The sequence below is a fragment of the Centroberyx gerrardi genome, chromosome 10 (genome assembly GCF_048128805.1).
Source record: "Centroberyx gerrardi isolate f3 chromosome 10, fCenGer3.hap1.cur.20231027, whole genome shotgun sequence".
In the NCBI taxonomy this organism is placed as follows: Eukaryota; Metazoa; Chordata; class Actinopteri; order Beryciformes; family Berycidae; genus Centroberyx; species Centroberyx gerrardi.
Window position 1 is genome coordinate 25,365,075 of NC_136006.1, and position 25,820 is coordinate 25,390,894.

A 25,820-nucleotide genomic window follows, 5' to 3' on the forward strand; every position below is an offset into this window, starting at 1 on the left:
CCCCGACTGTATGCATGTATAAACTTGCTTTTTTTCTGTACATGTTCTATCAATTCTTACTAATATCCAGAGTGCTTTGGTTGTTGTCATGCCGATAAAAACATTCTGATTCTGGGAAACATCTTGCTGATGATGCTGCTTATGAACCGTGGATGTGGGACAAAGTTTAATATCAAAATCGCATTATAATGATCATACAAGTAAGGTTCAGTACAAAGAATCCCAGTCTGAAATGGTCTCATCCACGTTTATTTTATTAGCTATCTTTGTTCACAGTTGAAACAAAAATCCCAAGATGTCTGCGCCTCAAACCAAGAACTGTCTCTAAAACAAGATGCTGTCAGTTTTCCTCAAGTTGAGTGCCGCTATACAGCAGCCTGACATGGCAGAGACCGGAATCCAAATCAGTGAACACAAATCCTCAGTAATTCTTTTATAGTTAATACATAATCTCTGTTTTTAGCTTCCTCTGATTTTACTTACCAAACCACCATAAATATAAAAGCCTGGAATAAAAATACATTCAGTTACTATGAAGGCATCACAAAAAGCTGCCGTTTGGAATGAGAAAAATGAACGTGCCGATTATTTCCATCCTCGGTAGGACTCGAGCATAAATAAAGGATTTTTCTCTGGGGGGGAACTTTCTTCTCTCTTGCCCCCCCTCCACAGAGAGGTCAGAGGTCAGCTACAGAGCAGCACCTCTAGGGATTGGGTGTGTCGCTCCAGGACACTTCAGCAGGGCGGATGTGCTCGCTGTCATGGGGGGCCGTCCTTCAACAGACAGCTGGACACTTTCAAATCTCTTTCTTGTTAAGCAACATAGCGATTAAAACAACAGCACAACCACTGACAAAATCAAAAAGTGTTCCCATTCCTAAAAAGTAGCTGTATATACCTCTGCAATAACAATATTTTGGTATTAAACGTTAATAAATCAAATCATACCGACGACAACAACCGAAAGTAACAGAACAAATGACATAAAAAACTAAATCATAAGCAAACCACTCGTCACTACAGGGTTAATAGTGAGAGACTGTTATAAAATAAAGTACTGCTTTGGAGTCAGTAAAGTGATCCAGTACATGATCAGACACAACACAACCGTTAGTTATAAAAAGATTTAACTGCTCCCCATTTCAGAACATTGAACAACTGCAAAATCAGTCAGTAACCAAACTGTTAGCATCAATCATAGAAAAAAAAAAACAACAGCTGCTGGCCGGCTTGTGAGTAGCTACTGCTTTTGCCTTCAAGTAAATGCACAAATATGCAAAAGGTGATAAGATAACTCTTTTTTTTGTCAGTTACATTGGTCAGGTGATCCTGAAAATGTTAGATATGCACTCATAATCATATCTGGAGCCTGGCTATGACAGAAATGCTGGTTAACACTTCACTTGAAGTAGATTAGAAGCCCAATTAGAAAGCATAGATAAGTTTTTCTTACAGTATAATCATCCGAAAATTTACATTTGAGTTAATATCCTGGGATTAACTATACAGTTGCCTCATTAAGTATTCAACCCCCTACATCTTTTGCACATTGTGTGTATTATATCATGCTGTGATTATAATAACTATCATGCACTCACAATGTGCTTCTGATTAGAATTCCTTATGAGCGCCACTTCAAGTAAAATGTTACCGAAATGCCTTTGAACACATGCGTCACCAGTAAGACTAAAGAAGACGGAGATGCATCACAATTCACATTCATTGGTGAGATACTGCTGTACCTATTGCACTGGGAGTCAAATCAATAGAAATGTCAAATGGTTTTGGTTTCCACTATCTCCACCACACATTTCCCCATTCCTTCATGATAGATTCCTTGGTCCCTAGTAATTGTCTCCCCGACACAAATGCCCCAGTATAACGTCCCAGTTCTGCGCCCCCCTTTACCAATATAAAGTCTGATTGTTCAGTCTAGGTTCCCGTTGTGAATGCCCAGTAAGCTCTTAGCGCGGTGTTCCCCAGGGTGTCGGTGTTCTGGTCTATCTGATCCCAGACCAGCTGTGGAGGTAGGAGGTCCAGCCTGAGCCCCGGGACCCCGGCACCTCCTCCTCACCTGCAACAAGCACAAACAACACATGTGAGATATTGTGGAGTAAATGTCTCTATTTGTAATGATAAATAACCTGTAGCAGTTAGATAAACTGGGGGCATAAATGAAACTCAAAGGCACTTGTGTGTATGTATCGGTAAAAAGGTGTGTGTGTGTGTCATGGCATGGTTTAGGGATCATTCCGTGGGTATATTTTATATTAAATATGTGATATGGTCAATATCCATCATATCAGATTATGATGGATACGATGCAATCTGTTTGATTACATATTTATTGTAGAATTGATCAATACTACACTGGTTGTCTATGAGAACATTAACCTGAATTGATTCTAATGAGACATTTTGTTTGACTATGAATATGTTCTTTCATATAATTATCATTATTGTGGTTTCCATGGAGAGTTTTAGTGTCCCATGATGGTCTAAATGCCGTTTCAGAGGTTTTCCCACCCTATAAAGACTAGAAATTCTGGGGCAAACACTGAATACTTGAATTTTTTTGGCATGAAACTGGTCAAATTTATAGCTATTGAATATGTGGCACCAAATATGCTGCTCTCTGCACGTACCCTGTGCAATGGCGGCCAGCTTGCTTTTCTCCTCGGGGCTGAGCTGCAGCATGGTGTGGATGACGGGCAGCAGCGCCTGCCTCTCGCTGCCCGAGTGCAGGAAGATGAACTGCAGCAGGACGTTCTTCAGGTACTCCAGGTTGGCCACGCTCTTCTCCCTCTCCTGGTTCCGCTCCAGACGACGCACTTCGCTCTTCAACAGCTGGGGGGGGGGGGGGGGGGGGGTGAGAGATACATGCAGGTCAACGAATTACTTATGTACCAGGCCTTAGAGGGAACACCGGTCCTGAATGCTCCCCTGAAACCAGCCCCATCATCCCCAAGCAAGTTTTACCCAAAGATAGTTCTGACAACTATTAGACTTTCAGATGAAATGCAAACTGCTGCCGGGCAATACTGTGAACATTTTCAGCCATAATGCAGCAATCCTTAGCCAAAGCAGGAAATACTGAACATGACTTTTTTTCTTCTATTGTCAATTTTTAGGCATAGAACAGTTGCAGTGTATCATCAATACAGACTGAGAATGAAGCTTTCAACAAAATAAATTGATTCCAACACAATATATACTGTATATTTTGTGTTGGAATCAATCTGTTTTTTACATGCCTTTATATGTGTATATATGTGTATATATATATGTATACACACACACACACACACACACACACACACACACACACACATATAAAGGGCATGTAAAAAACATCAGGAAATTATATTGACTTTTATATATAATATTATTATAATATTAATGCATTGTGTTTTAGGGCTGAACTTACATTCATTCATTTCAGGGCTTTCCCAAATAAACGCATATCATGTTTAAAACTTGTCAACAGGGGAGGATTTTAAACAAATGTACATTTGTTGATATAGTGTTTCCAAGAAAAAAAATGAGTGATGATGAAATTAAATGAATGAGTAATACTATTTTTTTATTTTTACTCTCCAATAATATCCCTGATTAGAAATTGTTTAGTAAAAAAAGATGGCAGTATAATCCCTCTGGAAATAATCCTTTTGTTTTGAGCATTAAGATCCAGAAAATATGTGCAACCTCACAATTAATGATTGTGGTCTCTGTACCTTTATGACACTTGTTGAATTACTAGTTGAAGTGTTTTAGTCTTAGGCATTTTTTATTAGGGTATATATATTGTCTTTGCTTTTGGGCGATTGAAAAAGAAAGACATTCTGTTATAAGTCTGTATACAGCAAGTGTATTGGTGCTTTCCTACGACCACACGTCAGAGTGGTTATTTCATTTTGGTCCACTGCGCTTCCCGTAAGCGAACAGCGCGAGTGACACATAACAAGTATGGCGGCGCCCTCTGCTCGTGTTGTCTAGTGTTTTAGGAGAGAAGCAACGTTAAGAAGCGAGTTATGGTACCGTTCCCTAACAGCAGGCAACTGCAGTTCTCCGTCCAGTAAATTTAGACAGATATAAGACATTTGCCAACGTGAAGCATGGGATTTCAGCGTTTGCTGTGCGCGACATTGGAGTGTTACTCCAGACACGTACGGCTTCGACTGCTCAGTATTCCGCAAACTGTCGACAATGTGTGGAGAGGAATCCGGCAAAATGCGTCGTTGTCGACACGTAGTTCACCGAGCTGTAGCCTGCATAAGGTGTCCAACCGGATTACAGGTCCTACTGGTCTTGGCAGCAGGAAACTCCTCCATACGGGACTGTTCAACCCCGCACAGAGACAGCTGCTTCCCCGCCGCAGCCTCTGCACCTCCACCCAGCCCGTAAAAGACGTGACTCTGTTCCAGCACGACAGAACCAGGTTCTTCCAGCTCTTGGCGGTTTTCTGCGGCGGGCAGTTTCTCTTCTGGACCTACCTGGCTCATTTCGCCTACACCGGCCTCCGAGACACGGGCGGCGCTACGGAGCAAGGGAAGGGCAGCGTGTCCACTACCGGGCTGGCCGGAGCGTGGAGCTTCGAGATGAACCTGGGCTCTAACGCCTGGAGGTACGGCTTCACGCTGGGGTGCCTGGCGGTGGGAGCGGGGATAGTCGGGCTCGGGCTTCTGTTCTGTCGTCGCTCCGTCAGCCAGGTGATTTTACATAAGGGCGGGAGGATGGTGACGGTTTCCACCCAGTCGCCCTTGGGACCGGACAGAGGCCGGAGAATAACCGTCCCGCTGTCCCAGGTAGCCTGCCACGCCCACAGGCAGGAGTCCCCCTCATTCATCCCCCTCCGCCTCAAAGGACACAAGTTCTACTTTCTCTTGGACAAAGAGGGGACACTGAACAATGCTAAGCTGTTTGATATCACTGTTGGAGCATATCGGCCGGTTTAAGTTGCAATTATTACAATGCTGGAAAGAATTGTTGCCAAAACTATTATTTAAGGAGCTGCACTTCACCAAACTCTATAAACGCCAAGCTATGGCAAAATCTCTGCATCCAATATAATTTACTACCAAATCTGCTTATATAAATGGACTAAATTTCTGGAGCAGTCACTGATGACTAACAGATATTGTTTGGTCAATATGATAAATTATGATGCAGGTCACCAAACTATCAGCTTAGAGGGAACACTGGTCCTGAATGCCTCGCTTTTTTAAAGATATGACTTCCAAATGAATTTCTGTTGATTTTTTTGCTTGGTCTTTTCTCTGCATTATAATAATAAAAATTACAAGATGAAAATTGGATTCACGTAGACTGATCTATGGAGAGTGCCACACCTTGACGTACCCATTTAACACCCATGCTATTAATGTAAAAAAAAATCAATTCAGAAAGGGGATTTTCCTGCATATGAAATCCATATTTAAATAATTACGAGTGAATGCTGTGTGTAATTTGTAAATGATACAGCTTCAGTTTTCTGAGTAAACCGCAGTGAAAGTAAATTGATCGACTGTAAACTGAGATGAAGTCTTGGTCTGGTGTGTGTGTGTGTGTGTGTGTGTGTGTGCGTGTGCGCGTGTGTGTGTGTGTATACATGGGCAGATGTACGTACAGCGATCTGCTCCATGAGAACAGCGTTGGTGGCCTCCGTTTCATGCAGCAGGCTGTTCATGTGCTCCATACTGCGTGTGGCTGTGCTCAGCTTCTGGTTCAGCTCTTCTTTGGTCGGCTCCACCGTCCACACAAATGGCTCTGGGGACAAAACCAAACGCAGAGTTAAAAGTTGCAGTAGCATGTAGATTTGGGCCTCGTTTCCCAAAAGCATTTTAAGACTAAGATAATCCTAACATCCATCTTACGAAGCCTCTTTAGTGTGTGAGGTGTTTCTGAAAAGCATCATAATTTAAGACGCTGTTAAAAATGATCCTAGATAACGACTCCCTCTGACCAGTCATAGAACACTGTGTGTTGAGAGGGAAAATGACACCCCATCATGTCACCTGCAGGACTCATTGTTCAAGTTTTACATTTTTAAGGCTTATTAGGCTGTGTTTTTATATTATAAATATATTTTATATTTTCCCATAAAAATGGATGTGTGTGGTGAAAAGAGTGATGTGCCCCTGACTCATGACACCTGAATAACACAGTAAATTGACAGCTCTCATAGACCATATAATAAGAATCATCACTCTAAATCTGAGGATAGTTATTCATTTTTGCTTAAAGGCTTATTTTGAGCAAGGGGGTGGGTGCGTTCCCGCTCCAAGTTCTGCTTTAGGTAATGAACGAACCTTCATAGGATCACACTTAAAAACATTCTTTACCTCTAAGAGAGATCGTTATTGGGAAACGAGGCTCCGGTATGAACTTGTATAGAGAAAACATTCAACTCGAGTTGCATCAATAGTATCTGTAGTATTGGGATCGGCAAATTAAGCTGTCCTGATATCTTTACTTTAATTACATACTTTTTGGCACAAAAAGTCTGACAGGTGCAAAAGCTGAAATGCTATCTGTGAAGTTCATTGCCTTGGCTAGAAATTGTTATGGGTGCACCTCTACATTCAAACACATGCGACCGCTGAAACCTGCACCTTGTTTGGGGTCCGGGGAGATGAGCAGCTGCTCCAGAGAGGGTAGGGGCGTGTGTGTGGGGGAGGGGCTCTCGGTCTCGGTGGTCTCCATGCCCTCGCCCTCCTCCCTGGCCATGGACTGCAGGTCGCTGAGGGCCACAAAGCCCAGCCCCCCCTGGCCATGGTCTGGGTTTCTGCGCTGGGAGTCTGACACCAGAGGCTTCCGGCTGGACTGGACTGCCGCTGGGCCTGCACGGAAAAAAAGAGGGCAGAGAAAAAGCAAATTATGTCATTTATGAGGAGATGAATACATGCAGGTAAAAAATAAAAACATTAAAAAAGTGGATAACACTTCACTTGAAGTGAATTTTGATGTGTTACAAGTAGATAATAGGCCTTTTAGAAGTATAGATAAACTTCTCTTACAATATAATCATAAGACGACACAAATTACATTCAATTTGATATGTCATTAACTATACAGTTGCCCAATAAAGTATTCAACCCCCTGAATTTTTTAGACTGTTCATTATATCAGGGTTTGATATATAATAATTATAATATTACCATGCACATGCATGTGCTTAAGATGTGCTTTTATGATGCCTTATATCATCTTATGAGCACCACTTCAAGTAAAATGTTACCAAAAATGAAAAAAGAATCCAAAAGATTTCAAGGTGACTCTCTTATGAAAATATTAAAAAACATTTATTTATTTGACTATTGCATGTTGCAAAGTTAAAAACACACCAATGCTTTGTGATATGGCTGCCTTCATCAGGGTGCACAATGATTTTAACACTGCAAGTTGCAACAGCTAAATCAATAAAGGCTTTTTTTAATATTTTCAGAAGAGAAAGTTGAATTGAAATTTTTTGATTCTTGTCTTGCCAAAGAGTTCTTCTGGTTTCCACATTCTCTAAGCCAAAGCAGCATTCCTTTTCCTTTACCGTATTAAAAAAGTGAATTTCCATTTCATGTAAAAATAAGTAGTGAGTCAGTGTCCTACTTCACTAAGACATGAGAGGGCACCAGACACTCTCTGGCTGTAACCTGCTCAGCTGGGATGGACGATGACAACAAGTGTGAATAGGAGGAGAAGAAGGGAGGGATGAGGTGTGTGAGAGAGTGGGTGGACAAAAGCGAAAGATAGTGATTGATGAACCTGAAGTTAAACCAAGAGCCGAGACACCAAACTGCTCTCCACACCTTCCCACCTCCAGTCTGGCACTGCTCCCTCTCCCAGCATGCAGTTGGATGGGACGAGCAAGTGGATGAAGTCCTGCTACATGCATATGTTTATCTGTCTGTTGTCTCTGTGCATTAGGGTTAGGGTTTTTGAAGACTGATCCCAAAGTGCTTCATATCCATCATATCAGAGGTGGCCGATATTCGATTTTCAATAAAGGCCAATATCGTCCGCATATCAGTCTAACCCTGGTGTGCATGTGTTAGCCGCTAATGATGAGTCTCTCCAGATGCCGCAGTGAGCTGTTTGCCATACAGAGAGGCGGGAATAGAGCGGAAGACTCTCACCGACACCTGGCCATGCCGAAATGAGAGGAAAACACACACACACACACACGCTCACACATACACATATACACACATTCTTGCCTTTTCTAGTAATTACTGCGTGTGTTTGCCGTGTGGCTCCAGAGGGCAGCTGTGTGGGAGGTGATGAATGAGCTTCCAGTGCTGCTCTCCTGATAAACACACCAACACCCCCCCCCCCCCACCCCCATCCCCCTCTCTCCATCTCCCATCACTCCTTCATTCCTCTCATGTAAGACAAGAGTAAACTAGAAAACTTTCACTTCACTTTCAACACTTGATGCATTGCCGCGTGTCTTCGCTGAGCAGCAGCTACTTTTTTGGATCGTTCTGCAGTTTAGTAATAAGCCGCCTTATTCTCAGTGATAGCCCAGGCGACCGCCAATGAAAATCAACACGTTAATTAAACCCGTCATATCCAACAGCCACGCTGATTATCCGGCTTGTGTACAAGTTCACTGGAGCGCATACTAGATTTGTCAGAACAACAGAGAAAGACACGTAAGGCAAAATTGTTTGGGCAATTGGCATGAGAGGTTATTCATAAAACTCACCAGCAGGGTAGGCGTGATGGGCCGAGACGGTCACAATAGTGTTTTGTTATTCATAAACATGAATTATCTGAAATATACTGGCTGACTAAAGCAGGAGATATTTTGTGCTTTTATTAATTGCTTATGGGCATTGGGCAGTATTCCAAATTTACTTTTTGGCTCACCTGCCAAGGGCTGACAAACTACAAACTAAACTGCCAAGAGTAATTTTTACCAGCCAAACTAATTCTTTCAGAGAATTATGTCACCCTACCCGTTTCCAATGCTATTTTGTGTACAGAATCAGGTACTGCGTGTTAATTTATTGTAAACCAATGCTTACTGCTCTGGCTCTGCAGGGTGAAGAGCTGCTCCTCCAGGCGGGCCAGCTGGCCCTGCAGGGTCTCCACGGTGGCCCGGTGCTCGTCCTGCAGCCTCCTCAGCTGCTCCCTGAAGCTCTGCCGCTGGGCCTCGGCCTGGGAGCGCAGGTCGGCCTGGGCCTGGGCCTGCTCCGACCGCAGAGCCACATTCTCCGACTGCACTGACAGCAGCCTGCGGGTGGAGGACAGCGGTTTAGAGGGAACACAGTTCAGACATTGGTAAACTCCACATAGGAAAGGATGCATAAACATCCATAAAAACGCCTCAGCCAAGCCGGCTCACCTCTCTCGGAGCTCGGCCTCCTTGCTGATGGTTTCCTGGAGGATTTTGTTGTGTCGCTCCAGCAGAGTGTCGTGTTCAGTCTGCAGCTGCTGCAGTTCTGCTGAGCTGCTCTGGAGGTTCTGCTGGCTTTCCACCAGCCTGGACCTCAGCTGATCTACCTGAGAGGACAGCTGCTCCCTGCCAGACACACAACACACTGGTTACATTCATGTCACACATACATACAGTTTTTGTTCAGACTGTCACAGACATGCTCTGTTGTTATTTTTGAGGCCGTAGTTTTGTGGTGTTTAGCAGCTATCCTGTTAAGTTTCCATCTATCCCTATTGGTCAGCTTCAAATTGTGACCACTGTACGTCTTTGCTGATACAGTTTGTCCATGTTTGGCATATGCTGTCATGATTTTCCAGACTGTTACTGTTGTCACATTAAATAAATTTGCAGTTTTTGAGACCAATGCTCCTGAAATTTGGGCACCTACTACTCTTTGGAACTTTTTTAATTGCATTGTTGTTTTAAAAACTCAATATAAAAGTGGTGATTGTCAGATATACTGCTAATTGGTATTCAACTTAATATGACCTTGCCTGTGTAACTGCCTGTGTAAAGTCCTTTTTCATGTGGTGTTTCTATCATTTTGCCCTCTGTATATAACTCAGTGAAGGGTGAGGGTTAACTATGATTTGTTGTCAGACCTATTCCCAGCATTAATATCAGTAGCTGATGTGGTTTACAAATGGCTCATACTTATATCACAATATATGTAATAATTGTACTGTAATTGTTATTTGTTTGTTTGGGGTGAAAAATACGCAGAGATGCTGAATTTGTATTCTCTTTGGCTACAGGCGACACTCATCGCTCACAGACAGGATGCAATTCTGCAATTCACACTCAGTTATGCTTTCGGATTCTCTCCATGTCTCCCTTTGTCACACACACTAAGTGTTGTCCTTACCTCTCTAGTTTGCCCGGGTCTCCTTCACTCTGAGCGGTGCTTTTGTTCTTCTGCTGTTTGAGCACATTGTGGACTCGTACCTTGTAACTCTCGAACTCCCCTGCTGTCGCCATGAGCTCGGCCTGGAAAACAGCAGACACACTTAGCACAACTGTGACACAGCACACATTGGAATTCTCTAAACCTTTCTGCCCTCTCACAATGAGGAACTAGGAAACTAGGAACTAGGAAAACATGGGATATATGGGAAAACACCACCCAGTCAGTCTGGACAACCAACTGTCATGGAGGCCCACATTTCAGCCACAACCCAATCCTGCAGGTTTGGACTCTACAACATCTGTCCCTTCCTCACCAGTCATCTCCAGTCTGGACTACTGCAACTGCCTCCTAGCCAACCTCCCAGAAGACTCCCTCCATCCCCATACCTCCAGACCATGGTCCAGCATGGTCTCCCCTATTCTCTCTCCTGGCTCCCCAACAATGGAATGACCTTTGACCCTCCCACTCCAGTCAGAAGAACAGAGCGACTCCTCATCTTCTGCCGTAGACTGAAAACTGTTTCAAAAAGCACCTCATGTAACCCTCTCCCCACTGAATTCTATCCTCTCTCCTCTATTTTCTCTAATTGCTCTCTCTGTTGCACTCGTACGTCACTCTGGATAAGACCATCAGGTAAATGCCTCAGGGGAATAAAAATGTAATGTAAATTTTAACTGGAAGACACAATCTGCCTTGCTAATGTGTTTCTGCATGTGCGCTGTATTATTAAAAGTGCCTGTTAGGTCTCTAATAAGGTGGAAGACCCAGCAGCGCTTCCTTCACTGTGGTACCGGCTTGTACCATCTCATCCAACATCTTCCTGAGGGGGGGAGAGTCTTCACATGCCTTCACTTCCCCCTTGCTAGTGAAGTTTGGTTTGAGCCATTTAGCAGAGCTGCACTCTCACATTCGTGTACTGATGGGAAATCTATAGTAATATCTCTAACTGTAATGTTGAGCCACATTTAACAAGATGGTTGAGAGAGGACAGAGAGGAGAGAAAGAGGGGGAAAAATAGAAGTAATGAGAAAGGGGAGGTAATTATGAGTGGTGATGGAGGAATCGAGAGAATGAAGGAAAGAGAAGAGGGTGAGGGAGGAATAGAACAGCAACGGACAGGAAAGTGCAGTGTGTGTGTGTGTGTGAGTGTGTGTGTGTACCTTGGCGGTATCACACTCCTGCTGCAGGCTGCTGATGCGTTGCTGCAGGGAGCTGCTGGTTCTCTGCTGCTGCTCCAACACACACCTCAGCTGCTCCTGCAGACGGTGGCGCTCGGCCGTCAGCTCACACACCTCGATCTGAACACACACACACACACACACATACACACACAACACTTAAGATGTGACTTCTATAGGAGCAATTACTTAATGAAATGCTGAAATGGGAAAATACATTTTTTGCATAAGCAACAGCAGAGCGGAGTTTCAATATTAATCAAGTAAGGCTGGTGAAGTGTTTTCCCCAGATTTTCTTGTGCTACAAAATTAGTTCAATGCACATTTACTTTGGATTTTTGGTCTAAAATTTATGAAGCACTCTTTTCTATCAAAGTGGAGTGGAAATTCAATAAATTTATGCAAAAGTGAAAAATTCAATAAATGTGAAAAAAAACAAAAAACAATTCTATAAATGAAAATATCTAGTTTGTACAAGTATGCATCCCCTTTACTAGGGTTAAACTGTGTCACTGGCAAAAACATTTTATATATAATACATTTTTCATCTTTAGGTTGTAGTGAGACATTTTGAATATAGTTTATTTTAAAACTTTACCTTTCCTGCTAGGAAATCTTTTTACCACATCCCATTAATACATTGTAATGGGATGGTTGCAGGGTGTTTTTGCTTCAGAATGCTGGAGTTTACTTGTCACTAATGAATGATAACCCTAACTCTAACCTGACTGGACAATACCCCATTTTTAATAAAAGGACTATCGATACATATATCGGTCTAAAAGGAGTGGTGATGGTTGGGTAGAGGAATGAAGTGCTGGGTGTTACCTTTGAGCTTTCTAGCTGCTGCTGGTTAGCCTCCAGCTCTCCTTTCAGAGAGGCCTGCAGCATCATGTGGGAGGCCTCCTGCACACACACACACACACAGAAAATTTAAATGCACACGCCAACATACACAAACACGCTCACACACACATAAATGATGAACTATTCCCAACATCATCAAGGCCTCCCGCGCTATCATGCCCACACATGGTTGCATAACACTATTTACATTCATTAGGTTGTGATGTTACACACAGTAATAGGAACCCTGTGGGACACACACACACACACGCACACACACACACACAGACCTGTTTCTTGGCGTCGGCCAAGTCCTTCTTGGTCTTCACCAGCAGCTGTTTCATCTTGGAGGTCTTCTCCTCCCCCTGGCCCAGCTGGGACTTCAGAGCCTCTGGAGACACACACACACACACACACACACACACACACACACACACACACACACAAAATTGTTTACAGAAATGCATACTGTAGGCTTTTGATCTAGACTAACCAGGTTCAACAATAACATATTAGCTTTTAACAATAAGTACATTACTTTATTAGGTGAATAATAACTCTGATGGGGGGGGATTACTAGTTGAGGATAACCGATTTACCGTACCGATTTCCTGGCTGAGTGTGTCCTCCCTCTGGGTGTGTGTGTGTATCTGGGCCTTCAGCTCTTCAACACACACTTCTCTCTCGGAGAGTTTAGCGTTGAGCTCTTTCACCAGCCGTTCGTAGTCGGCCATCTCCATGTCCAGCAGGGAGCTCTGCTGCGCCTCCTACAGGCAGAGCCAACATACGACATCATGGCAGGAAAGAGAGCTGGAACCTTGTCTCATCCAGTAACACTGACTAAGATAAGCAAGTTATTTAAAAATGACATCAACATTTACTCGTATTTTATGCGCCATGCATTGCAAAATGATTGGGGAAATGTAAACTAGACGTGGACAGCAGTAAATCGGCTGTAACTTTATTTTTGGCTGGTTACTGGTTAGTTTGTTCATTATCTTGCCTCTATAATATAGCATGACAAGCATTATACATGTCCGTTTTGTAATAGTTTTTACCACTGCTAACACTTTTCATCATCCTTGCAGTAGGACACTAGTAGCACAGATCTCTTCTGATCGTGTGATTGGTCAGGAACTTGCAAAGCTTATAGGTATTGCAGTAGTTGTCATGGAAGCTTGGCAGTGACTTTCTCAACATGGAGGTTGAAACATTCATAATTAATAACAATTAGTCACACAATGACATCTTTTCCTACCCGCTACATGGCACATGATACCATTAATTACCTTTACTGGCAATTATCACCTGTAGAATTAGGTTTGCTGGTTGGCTGACATGGGAGAAAGCAGCAGGAAGTCTGTCTAACAATGTGGACACATGCCAGAGCTCCTGGCTGCCTCCACGCTCACCGCTGTGTTATCTGGGTCTCTGCTAATGGAAAAGCAGCAGCCGCTCCAGTGCTGTGGGCTAGAATGGCTCTCTTCCTCTCTGAGTGTTGCTGTTGTAGCTGGAGGCCAGCCATCACCCGTCCAATTGCTTGACTGGACAGGCCCTTAGAGACTCGTGCATCTGAGTGGCCGGTGTGCGTGTGTGTGTGTGTGTGTGTGTGTATACCTTGCGTAGCTGCTCCAGCTCCTGAGCGGTCTGCTGAGACTGCTGCTGCTGCTTGCGGAGCTGGGCTGTCAGCTCCTCTACCTCCTTCATGGCAGATGACAACTCCTGGAGAAACACACACACACACACACACACACACACACACACACAAACAAAGGGCGATAAGATTGCAGATATATCTGGCCAATATTGTCCTTTTATTAAAAATCAGATACGGTCAGTGTCGTCTACCTCTGATATGATGGATATGATGCAGTTTGATTGACTATATATTTATTGTATCAATACTACACTGGTTGTCTATGGGAAGTCCTTAACCTGAACTGATTCTAATGTGACATTTTGATCAGACTCCTCACAAGTGGAGAATTCTGGGTAAAACACTGACTACAACTGTTGGAAATTTTGTGGCATGAAGATCGAATATCAGCACAAAATATTGACTATTGGCAGCTTCAATCCAAAAAAAATATCAGTATACATCGAATAAACTGAACAAATATCAGGTAGGTGACATAACTCCTACATACAGTACATAGTACAACTACAGAATGGAGAGGTTGGGGCAACAGTGAGCATGCCAAGTATTTGTGAAAAGACTTAGGGAGGGGAGGCTGGCCTGACCTCAGATCAGTGCACATGGCCTCGCTCTCTACCTTGATCTTCTGTTCCTTCAGCGCTCTCTCGGCCAGCAGGTCTCTGTCCAGGCCGGCGGAGTGTCTGTGGAGCTCCTGGCTCTGCGTCTCCAGCTGCCTCACCGTGCTCCTCAGGGTCTCCATGCCGGCCAGCAGGTCCTCCTTCTCACTGCTCAGCGTCTCCTTCTACAGGAGGCAGGGACACACCAGGATACTGTCGCTGTCGGGCCAAAACCTTGTTTCTCCAAAATGTTAACATAGGATGTGATGGAATAGTAGCTTGCGGTATAAACCAGGGTGAGTATCCATAGAGAAGCCAAATTTTCAGTTTGATACTTTATTAATAATCCAAGTGGAAAGTTGTCTTTCCTCCCTCTGGCTGGGGTTCAGGGTCCCTGCAGCAGGTAGGGGTTATGTGTCATGGCGGTTAATGATGGACTTAATACTGTATGTTGAGGAGGAAGCCTATTTGCAATTAGCTGTATATTAGATTTACTCCACTAAACTAATCAGATGGGAGTATAATGTTGCAGTGGCAAGCTAATGCTTGCCTCATTATCTTATAGTAGTGAGAGACTTTAGAGTCAGAGAAATAGAGATACTGGGCTTAATAAATAAAATATCAACAACAATCCAGCTACAGTCCCTTACACTACCCTGTACCTCCATTTAGGTGTATAACTAGTTCACAACATTACCAAATTATTTCTTGACTCACCATTGCTCTCAACAACAGAAAGAAGACAAGAAACAAGAAGAACAGCCTTGTTTGAAGCTTGAGCTTTGTGCATTTCTGAGTTTATTCAAGGGGTTTTGAAAGGGTTTTATAAGCCTCAAAGGTCACATAATTATCTCAACCCTTCAGTTAAAACAGAAAAATCTTGAAATTTGAGTTATGAGGTTTTCACATGACAACAGCGATATGTACGTGAATATGGGCAACCATCAAGGCCTACAAAAACACAAATATTGGCTACATGTATACAACTACATGCAGGTAGGCTCACTCTCTTGCTCTCTCAAACACTCTCTCTCTCACACACACACACACACACACACACACACACACACACACCAATGGACACGTGTCACTGTTGTCACATGACAACCTTGCAACTCCAATTTTGGTGATTTTCATTTTTTATCTTCAGGTGAAGGAGTACATGGGTTGAGAATATTCTACGCCCCTTGGTGCTTATGAAACCCTTTCAAAACCCCATCGAACAAAATCCAAAATGCAAACGAAAAGCAAGGCTGTTTTTCTTAATTCCTGAAACGCTGACATGTTCCGAGATACGCGGTTTCCACCCGACAGCATCAATATGCTTGCAAACGCACGCGCGTACGCAAACGCAAACGCACCCGGACCCGCGTGAACGTGACGCACTCGAAACTCGTTCATGCAAATCTGACAACAGCGGGCTCTGTGGGCTTTCTCTGCGAGGAACAGCGAGCCGATAACAACAGCAGCTACCTCCCGTCATCTGTCAGCACAAACATTTACACTATGATCGGTAAACGGGGACGTCCGGGCGTCCGCCGAGATCCATGACTAGCTTCCAGTCTGCGCGCTCCCCCGAGGCCTATGAGCGCGCACAAGAATAAACCTCTGTCTCGGAAAACGGCGTCGCACCAGCAACGCGGCAGATGGACGCTATACTCCGCTTCATTTACTGTTGTTCTCTCACTGGGAAAGAGACAGTTATGAGGAAGGGGAGAGGAGTATATATAAACAGTATTTCTCCCAAGTTCACCCAGTCACATCTGATGGGCTATTTGTGGGCGCCGGGCTGTCAGGCGGAGCTGCGCAGAGTGTCGGGGGCTAAATGACTAACTCTAAATCAGCTGGAAACTGAGTTATGTGAAAAGTATTAGGAAGATGTACTGCTGGAGAAAGTGGCACTGCTTAGATTTACTGTAGGGAGGAAAGTGTTTGTTAGTGGTGTGTGTGTGTGTGTGTGTGTGTGTGTGTGTGTTTGTTACCTGTGTGACGGCAGTGCTGAGTCGTTTGGTCAGCTCAGCAATCTGTCTCTCTGCCGCCTCCACCTTCTCGCCCTCCTTATCCAGTTGCTCTGTCTGCCTGTCGTAATCTATCTGCAGGTTCTACACCCACACACACACACACACACACACAAATTCATTATTTAAAGCCGGTTGAACAACTCAATGCAGGGAAACACTATGTATCACAAAGATTTTGTTTGCATTTTCATTTTTGGTTTGGAAGAAAACTCTCAGTAGACACACTGGAGTGATTTCTTCCCTAATGGAGACACAGTCATAAAGCACAGTGTGGCCTGGGAGCTGTTTATGGAGACCGCTGGGCGAAGCATCGGCCCAACGCAGCAACACAGTGTCTTCCAAACTGAGCTCAGCTGACACTTGGCCACATATTACGTTAAATTACAAGGCTTTCAATTCCATTTTTGCCTTTCTAAAACGGTTGATATGGAGCCTGGGTTGTGCTGCCCCAGTAATTATAGACCGGTCCAGTAATTCATTACTATTAATTTATTTATGAAGTGATTCATTAAACCGACATTGAAAATAGGCAATTAATAAAAATCTAATTGAATGAGTCAATTAATAATCCTATCAGTGAATAATATAACAGTAGTGAAACGCTCCAAGGATGGAAGTAATACAGTACATTTTTTGTGCACTTGTTCTTTTTTGATTTTTCTTTTTTTTTTTTTGTAATTAGTCATTTTACCTTTACTTAAATATGTTGTTTTGACTGAAGTATTCTACTTCTGTGCTATTGCAACAGTGGAGAAAATGTTATGTTACACTTTTCATTTTTACTGTTGAGTCTTATGAAGCCATATAGTTCCTACTGTGTGGAAAAAGGTATGAATGTTTAACTTTAAAAAAAAAGTGACATCAAGCTCCCAATGTCTGAATATATTTACAAAAAGTAATTTGAAGCTGCTCTTCCAGTTGGTGCTGCTCATCTGTTACTCATTCAGGACAGATTAGGAATAAACATTTCCCACTGTAAAAAAACAATCTTTTGACACAAATGTTAATCAATTACACATATTCACAGAGCTAATGGAGACAGAGATGCCACTTCTCAATGAGCAAGCTAGCGAAGAAAGCTAATACTGCTAATTAGCTCACTTGCTCATGTTATTCCCCAAGCCGGCTGCATTGATTCTACTAATTTCCAGTGGTGTATGCAAGTATAATCAACTGGGTGAAAGCTGAAGATGAAGTGGAAATGGAAAAGAACCCAATATCATGAGGGCAAGAAATAAGTCTATACTCTGCAATATGTTGTATTGGTGTGGAACAATGTTTGAGGTCTGACTCTAGTCCTAAAGGGTCAGAGGTCAGAGGTGACAGACAAATTACAATTACTTTCATTACTGTAACTGAGTAACCTAGTTTTTTGTATACTTGTACAGTAGTTTTTTGACTGAAGTATAGTACTTCACTACATTTTATTGACTGCATCTGTTATAGCTAGTTGGATAGCTAATAGCAAAAGAATCAACAGTTATTGAATAATTCGGAAGGGCATTTTCAGTGGGTTTTTTTTTAATAGATCAATATGTTACTATGATCCTATTACACAATAAACCGTTGTGATTATTCATGCTTTACTTTGTTTATGCACTTTATTTATTTTTCAATTAAAAGAGCTTTTGAACTCCCGGTCCTATTTGCGTTGCACGGGAAAGATCATATGTAACAATGTCTTGTTTTTTAAGTACTTTGGTAATATTTCAGTCTCCTACCTTGTAGCCCTCAGCACCGTGGATGATATCCTTCATGGAGCTGCTCACTCTCTCCCTCTCCACCTTCAGTGACTCCACCTCCTCCTTCAGGGCTGCAACCTGCAACAAATTACAATAAATTATGGATTCATCAACATCCGATCACTAATGAGAGACCCGAGGAGAAAAGATAACTATGAGCCACGGGATTGAGTCACTTTCAGAGTCTCTTTTATCATGACCACACAGACAAAGCTGATTCTAAATTCAAACCCTGTGGAATGGTTTACTCAAAAACTGAGGTTAAAATATGCTTTTTGTATAGAAGGAAAGCCTCTCTTCTAAAAATAGAAAACCATTGCACAATCAACAGTCATTCACTGTATTTGAGACATTGTGTATTCACATGCTGTCCCTTCTACTTTGAAGCCACTGGATGAAGTTTACCACAGTGCCTTCAGTTTTATTACAGGAGATGAATTTCAGACTCAGCATTGTGATTTATATCAAAAAGTTGGCTGGTATTCTGACAAAGCCATGGGAAATGCATTATATCATATTAATCTACAAGGCTCTGCTTCTGAAGCTGTCTGTACCTCACATCTCCACTGTCTGTTAAATGAGAGTATTTGATTATAGATTAGAGATGTCCCTGTGCTCCACTGTACCTCTTTCTTACTGGCGTCCAGCTCCTTCTTCGCTTTGACAGCAACTGCCTTGATCTTGTTCATCCTCTCATCCTTCTCTTTGCTTTCTTTCTGCAGGAGGGCTGGAGGGAGCAGAAGTTACAGAGGTCTAAAGTAACATCATGAAATTATAATCCATAATTTATAATCTAGTCTAAATAACAGGTTAACTAAAAAAAAGATGAAAGATTTAGCTTCAGTCTGTGTTACTTATTATGAGAAACATTAAAGTTTGATATAAGATTAATAGCAACAATATGCTCTAAATCTAAATCTAAATCTGGCTAAATGCTCGTCTTTCAATTAGGTCTATACATTTAGTAAAATGACTTGCTGTTCAACATATTAGTTTCTCCCACTGGGATTCCCATTAAAAGAGACAAGTGATTAGGCTAAGTCCATACCGATTTTCTCTGTGAACTGACTGGCTACATTTTCCTCAGAGGGAGCAGACTGGGCAGCAGATTCCTAGGAGAGGGAGACAGAAGAAAACAGAGAAAGAGCAGAAAATGAGAAAGAGAAGGCAGTCAGCAGAACTAATTGGGGACACTAAATTACGGGTCAATTGATGCAGGTTTTTGAAGGCAAACAACAATATTGTTTAGTTTGAAGCTGCCAACAGCCAGTGTTTTGTGCCTATAATCATTATCTATGAATTTAACCATTTTCATGTCAAAGAATTCCTCCCCAAAAACTATATGCATTCAGTGTTTCCCTAAAAATGTTATTCTTGGCAGGGTGGAAAAGCCTAACCCTACTCCAAATGACAGAACATATAAATTGGCATTTCAAGACTTGCTGTCAATATGGATGTACCCATCAGGTTTTCTGGGGCCGATTTTAATTGCTGATTTTTTAATAGTGTGATCGACTGATCACCTATCTGATCGCCGATTAAAATTATGCATTTTACCCAGACTTTCTACTAACAACAGCACATCATATAAAAGTGCACAGCGAGCATGAATGGTAAAATTCCAATCTAGCATTGTGTATAATAGATTGTTCTTATGGCTGCATGACATAGCTAGCCTATCCATGTGTAAATAAATCCTAGGTTTTATCAGTCATTACATATTAGTGTGCGCTTTCATGACTGAGGTGCTTCTTCACCTACTGCCGCTGGTAGCGCATGAAAGGTTTTTCACAGCAGCAGCACAGGCTCTGCCTTCTGTCCAACATACTAAAGTGGTTCTAATCTATGATCACAGGCTGTGAAATTCAAAACACAGCATCTGAAATGAACTGCCAGTGCCAGATGGACGACATAGTAACATTCTGCTGAATGCCGCAAATTGCCTCATACTTTTTATGGAATACATTCGACCGCTTTCCTTTTCCCAATCCAGCAACTGAAACAGTGATTGGCCGATCACTGATGACCCATTTAGAATGTTTATTGGCCAGTTATGACCGGTCCACCCCTAACTGTCAAATTCACTTTTCTTGTGGATTAACATTTTTCTCACAAAATCCTAAAACATCACATCACATGAGCTCCACTCACCTGGACGGCAGCCATCTCGCTCCTCAACTGAGCTATGAGTGAGTCCTTCTCTGTCAGCTGTTCTCCAAGCTCTCTTCTCTCCATTTCCATATTCTCCTTCTCTCTCTCCATCTCCCCTTTCTCCTTCTCTTCCTTCTCAAGAGCCGCCACAGAAATCTGGGCCTGTAATTTCTGGTTCTCACCGCTAATCTTTTCATTGACCGACTTCATATCCTCCAGATCTTTCTGCAGCCCTTCGGTATCCCTCACCACCTCCTCCAGGTTGTTCCTCAACATGTTCCTCTCCTTCTCCAGATCCTCAATACGAGCCTGGAGCTCCTCTTGCACCTCCTCCAATTTTCTCTCCCCCTGAGCCTCTTCAAGACTACTCCTCAATAGGCTCCTCTCCTTTTCCAGCTCCCCTACACGAGCTTGGAGCTCCTGCGTGTCTTCAGATGAGCTCCTAAGGGCCTCAGATTGGTTTTGCTCCAGAACTCTGATGGTGGCTTGGGCCTGCTCTGCCTCCTCTGTCAGTGAATTCAACCTGGCTTCTAGATGATGCTTTTCAGAAGTCTCCTGCTCCAGCTGAACCCCAAGAGCTGCCAGCTTGGATTCCAAAAGCTCCCCCTCTTCCTGGGCTCGGGAAAGCGCAGAGGATGCCTCCTCCAGTTTGTGCTGGAGGTCAGCCTTGTCCATGGAGAGGTCTTTGACAGTCTGCTCTAAAGAGGAAACTCTTTCCTGCCTTCCCCCCACCTCCTCTTTGAGGCAATTCTCCATCTTTTCCCTCTCCTCTTGCAGATGCTGTACATTGGCCTCCTTCTCTTTTCTCAAGCTCTCCAACTCCCTCTCTTTCTCCTCTCTCAGCCTCTCTACCTCTTTCTCTTTCTCCTCCTGCAGTCTCTGGATTTCCTTTACTCTCTCATTGTTCAGCTTTTCCACTTCCTCTTCTCGGAGATGCAGCAGGGATTGTGTTTGGTCTCGATCTGTGGTCAGGGTGTCGACTATCTCCTTCAGCTCTTGAGCCATGTTTTCCTTCATTTGGAGCTGGGAAAGGATCTCCTCGTTCTGCCTGGTTAGCTCATCTACGGACTCCTTTAGCTCACAAGCTAAAGTCGTTTGTTCCTCTACAGAGGCTTGGAGTTTCACTTTCAGATCCTCCGCAGCCTGGGTCTCACCCAGGGAGCCTTCAAGATTCAGCTTCAAGTCTTGTACCTTCTCCATCAGGCCGTTTTTCTCCTCTGTAGCCTCCCTGACCCTCTCCACTAGTCCATCCCTCTCCTGGCTGAGTTCTTGGATCTTGTCTTGGAGGTCCTCTAGAGCGCTGGCTCCTTGCTCCTTCATAGCCTGGTACTGAAGGACAAAGTCCCTGGTCTTCTGGCCCAGCTCTGTCTCCAGACCTTGCAGTATGTCCCTCGTGTGGTGGTACTCAGCCAGGGCCGAGTCTCTCTCCCTGGTCAGGGCCTCACACTGGGCCCTCAGCTCCTGGAGCTCCTGGGAGTCCTGGTTTATCTTCTGCTGCTCCTCTGGATTCAAGAGCTGATGGTCTTGGACAGGACTGGCTCCTAACTGCACCTCTTTGGATCTAGATGGGAGAGCATCCTCTCCATTTTTGTGTGCTTCTCTTTGTTGGTGGAGCTCTCTTAGAACTTCTTGTCTGTCAGGGTCAAGGGTTATCACAGGGTCAGAGTTCACGTGGCTCGGGGTCGTGGTGGACTCAGTGGTGGTGCTTTCCCGGTTCATCTGCAGCTCATCGATTTTGAACTCCAGCTCCTCCCTCTCCATCTGGAACTCCTCCCTGGCCCTCTCCAGCTCTGCCTCAAACTCACCCTTCACATTTCTCAGTAGGGTGAGCTCATCCTGTAACATGGTGTTCTGGGCCTGGAGATCGTCCAAGGCACCTCTCAGTCTGCTGGTCTCGGTCTCTTCTCCGTCACCATGGCTGGAGTTGCCCTGGCTGCAGCTGGACAACTCCAGCATCCTGGCAATCCCTGAACCTCGGACAGGCTCCTCATCCTCCTCTTGCACATCCTGCAGGTAGCTCTCTGGAAAAATAAAAATAAAGAGTATGTAAAAAATAATGCCAGAAATCAAAATAACTAGGGTTTTCGCTGTCAAATGCAGCACACCAGTATGGTGGGGCCCCCCGACCCAGACCCCAACCATCAAGCAAACAGACAAAGACTTTCTCGCACTCAACTTTGTGTTAATAAATGACACACATTTAGAATATGAGGATGATTTTATCATAGGCATTTTAATCAAATATCTAAGCATAAATCATGTGTTATGATGTGTATATGCTAGTTATTCTCCGCTGTTAAAATGGGTGAACCTAATGTTTACAAGGACCAGAAAAGCTTGTGCACACACCATGTTATTGTTTTGACAGTTGAAACCCCTATAGGACACAGTAACTGGCTTTCACTGTAACAGATACGTCTCATGTTCTGAACCCTTGTCCTAAAGTGGAGTCCTGTTGTACCTTTGAGAGCCAGCTGCTCGGTCAGCTCCTCGTGGAGCAGAAGGAGACGCTCCCTCTCCATCTCACAGTCCTCCTCCAGAGCCCTCATCTCCTCCTCATGTTGCAGGTTCTTCTGAGCCAGCTCCTCCCTCAGGTTTTCTACCTCCTGCTGGGCCTCCGTCAGCTCCCTCTGGTGGCTCTCCTGCAGCTCAGCCACCTCCTGGGATTTTCGCTCCTGGATCCCTTCCAGTTCAGCTCGAAGGCTCTCCAGCTGAGCTTCCAAGCAATGTCGCACTTCCTCCATACTGTCTTTTGCACCGATATGTTCAGCTTGGCGCTCTCTCTCTCTTTCACTCTCTCTCTCCCTGTCACTCTGTTCTCGGTCTTTCAGTAGTTTCTGGAAGTGAGCCATTTCCTCTTGGTGTTTGCTGTTGGATTCCTCAATGCTGCTCTCTAGGTTCTTGATCTTCCTTTGGTGGTCTTCTATCACACGGTCAAGCTCTCCTTGCAGCGTGGCCAGATCATCCTGCTCATAATAACAGTTAAATAGATGTTGTGAGAATTTGGTGCATTTTAAAGATTTTGTATTGTACTGAAATTAAGCTTAATCTTGTATAATAATATGATATGTTCTGAGATACCCTGTAGAAGTCTGTAAAGCTGGCACTTTAAGCAGTGTTACACAAATAAATACAATCCATTGTATTTGCGTTTCATCTCACCTTGGCCTGCTGCTTTGTCCTCTCCAGATCTTTACGAGACAAAACCAGGCTCTGCTGAGTCTCTGCCTTCTCCAGTAGCAAAGCATCCATCCTCTCAGTCAGCTCCTGTTACACACACACACACGCACACACACACACTTTGTTCACTATCCATATGACAAGGATGTTGACTGAGGAATACAGTACAGTACACATAAGAAACATAGACAGGCGTTACCCTAGAGCATACAGACCTGGATCAATATAGAGTCGTCTGAATTGCTGTTACTGTTTTTTGATTGCTGTTTGAAGGATTCAACTTCCTTCTCCAGATCTAACAAAAAAGAGAATAATGTCATATATACACACAGTCACACAGGCCCACACACACACAAACACTGGGATAGTTTCTAGCTACCTGTACATTTGCCTTTCATTTTCTGCATGGCAGCCATCTGTTTCTTGGCAAACTTGATGAGGTCCTCTTTGGACAGTGTGTCCAGCTGAGAGTTTCATGTAGGAGAAATAGGAACATGTTAATACCAATATACATCTATCCATTTGATCATCTCTAAAGAAAATTAGACACACAGCATAGATAGCGATCGCCTTTTCGAGCCTTTAGATACTTGTGCTTGTTGATGTGCAGTACCTTTGACTTTGGTGCACCTGCTGGGGGTGAAGCCACAGACTCTGCCCCACTGCCACCAGGGTCCTGTGGCAGGAAAGGGAACGACATGAAACAATATGGCTTATCATTAGGCGACATGTTGTAAACACATAACACACAAAGTGGCTTCTTTGATCATGGTGTTGACAACAAGGCAGAATCCATTATTTTTTAGCTAACTGCCCGATACGTGCTATTGACTGTTGTATGGAGACAATGATATGCTAAACTACTTCAAAAAATCTGGAGTTTAATGTTGCCTTGCTTGTCGGCAAAAGTACCTTCCTGGTAGAACATGACTTCGGACCTTTTATGAATCTTTAGGAAGCACTCTTCAATTCGGCATATATGTGATTGACCAAACAGAGCTTATTTCAAAACAATTTCGGCTTTACATATAGGTTCGCCTGTTATTCCCATGATCCTCTTTCACCAAAATACACCGAGGATGGCGGTAGCGAGCAGTGTGAACCAATTGTAAAAGTTGAGATTTTATTGAAATACCGTGCTGTTTCGGGGATTATCTGTATGCCGAATTTACTAGAAGACCCTAGTCATTCAGAAAAAGTCTTAAATCATGTGCTACAAGGTATGTGCCGCTGTCGATAACCAGGGCAATATTAAACTACCATGTTTATGAATGACGTTTGGCCGGACGTTCTCTCCCCATACAAAAGTGAGCAGCACATATGGGGGCTAACCGATACCAGCACTGTTTCAACGTCCCATCAAAATGAAATGTGAGTACAACTAGGTGAGCAGTTCAAGCCTAAGAGCACCGCTACGCTTAGCTAGGTAATAGAACATTTAAGCACTAATAGCTAGCTAAACTGATGCTACACACTCATTACCAAGTTCTGGCAGCTTGGCTAAAGCTAATTCCTCGACGTTGACATTTACCTCCATTATGCTCTATCAACGGTTTACTTCCCAGTCGTCCGACAAGCCCAGAGGGATAGCAGGTAAGTGGACCAGCTCGAATCAATGCGATTTCCTAGCAAATTTGTAGCTCGTTAGGCATTTAAAACTAAAACATTTCCACTGTTTTGGTTTTGAGCCAACAAGCTAAAGCATCGAGTCGCTTCCGCAATCGTCAATCCACGTGACGTCAGCATATTTTACGTCACATATTCACCAGGATGCGTTTCAAAACTATGAATGAACTCAACATAAAAATACTTTACATCACATATTCATCAGGATATTTCAATGTGTTTTGAAACTTAAGTAAATCAACATAAAAATAGATGCAGATTGTGCATTGTGCATATTTAAATATATAAGTTACTATACAGTCAGGAAGATAGTAAGTTTGCATCTTCTGTAATAGATGGTTTGGCTGACACATTAGACATGGAATATTCTAGGGGTTCCCAAACTTTTTCATGTCAAAGACCACCAAATACATATGACATATATATATATAACACCATGGACCCTACCTACAGTATTACCTAGAGGCAAAATTGTCATGA

The 25,820-nt window shown here is 43.4% G+C and overlaps 2 protein-coding genes across 2 annotated transcripts; one reads left to right on the forward strand and one right to left on the reverse strand.

Moving 5' to 3' along the window:
- Positions 1-236: 236 nt before the first annotated feature.
- Positions 237-25,422, reverse strand: gcc2 (GRIP and coiled-coil domain containing 2). The gene is made up of 24 exons (XM_071907250.2): positions 25,246-25,422; positions 24,328-24,390; positions 24,094-24,178; positions 23,930-24,009; positions 23,697-23,801; positions 22,996-23,500; positions 20,535-22,555; positions 19,432-19,495; positions 19,010-19,110; positions 18,363-18,461; positions 16,603-16,722; positions 14,641-14,805; positions 13,985-14,089; positions 12,972-13,134; positions 12,658-12,758; positions 12,350-12,427; positions 11,504-11,641; positions 10,302-10,423; positions 9,344-9,520; positions 9,024-9,232; positions 6,612-6,839; positions 5,627-5,766; positions 2,646-2,847; positions 237-2,074 (listed from the first exon to the last, which is right to left on the reverse strand). The coding sequence occupies exons 1-24, from the start codon at positions 25,249-25,251 to the stop codon at positions 2,001-2,003; spliced, it is 5,151 nt and encodes a 1,716-aa protein (XP_071763351.2). The 5' UTR covers positions 25,252-25,422; the 3' UTR covers positions 237-2,000.
- tmem223 (transmembrane protein 223) lies at positions 3,863-5,392 on the forward strand. Its single transcript, XM_071907273.2, has one exon. It carries the CDS (start codon positions 4,116-4,118, stop codon positions 4,953-4,955), a length of 840 nt encoding a protein of 279 aa, XP_071763374.1. The 5' UTR covers positions 3,863-4,115; the 3' UTR covers positions 4,956-5,392.
- Positions 25,423-25,820: the final 398 nt, after the last annotated feature.

Bases quoted from the DNA above. Each gene is read 5' to 3' on its own strand.
- tmem223 (XM_071907273.2), top strand. From the start codon at position 4,116: ATGGGATTTCAGCGTTTGCTGTGCGCGACATTGGAGTGTTACTCCAGA.
- gcc2 (XM_071907250.2), bottom strand. The intron at 10,424-11,503 runs GTACACACACAC...GCTGTTTTCCAG, and splicing joins AGGAGTGTGATACCGCCAAG to GCCGAGCTCATGGCGACAGC. The intron at 9,521-10,301 runs GTAAGGACAACA...TGTGTCTGGCAG, and splicing joins GACCCGGGCAAACTAGAGAG to GGAGCAGCTGTCCTCTCAGG.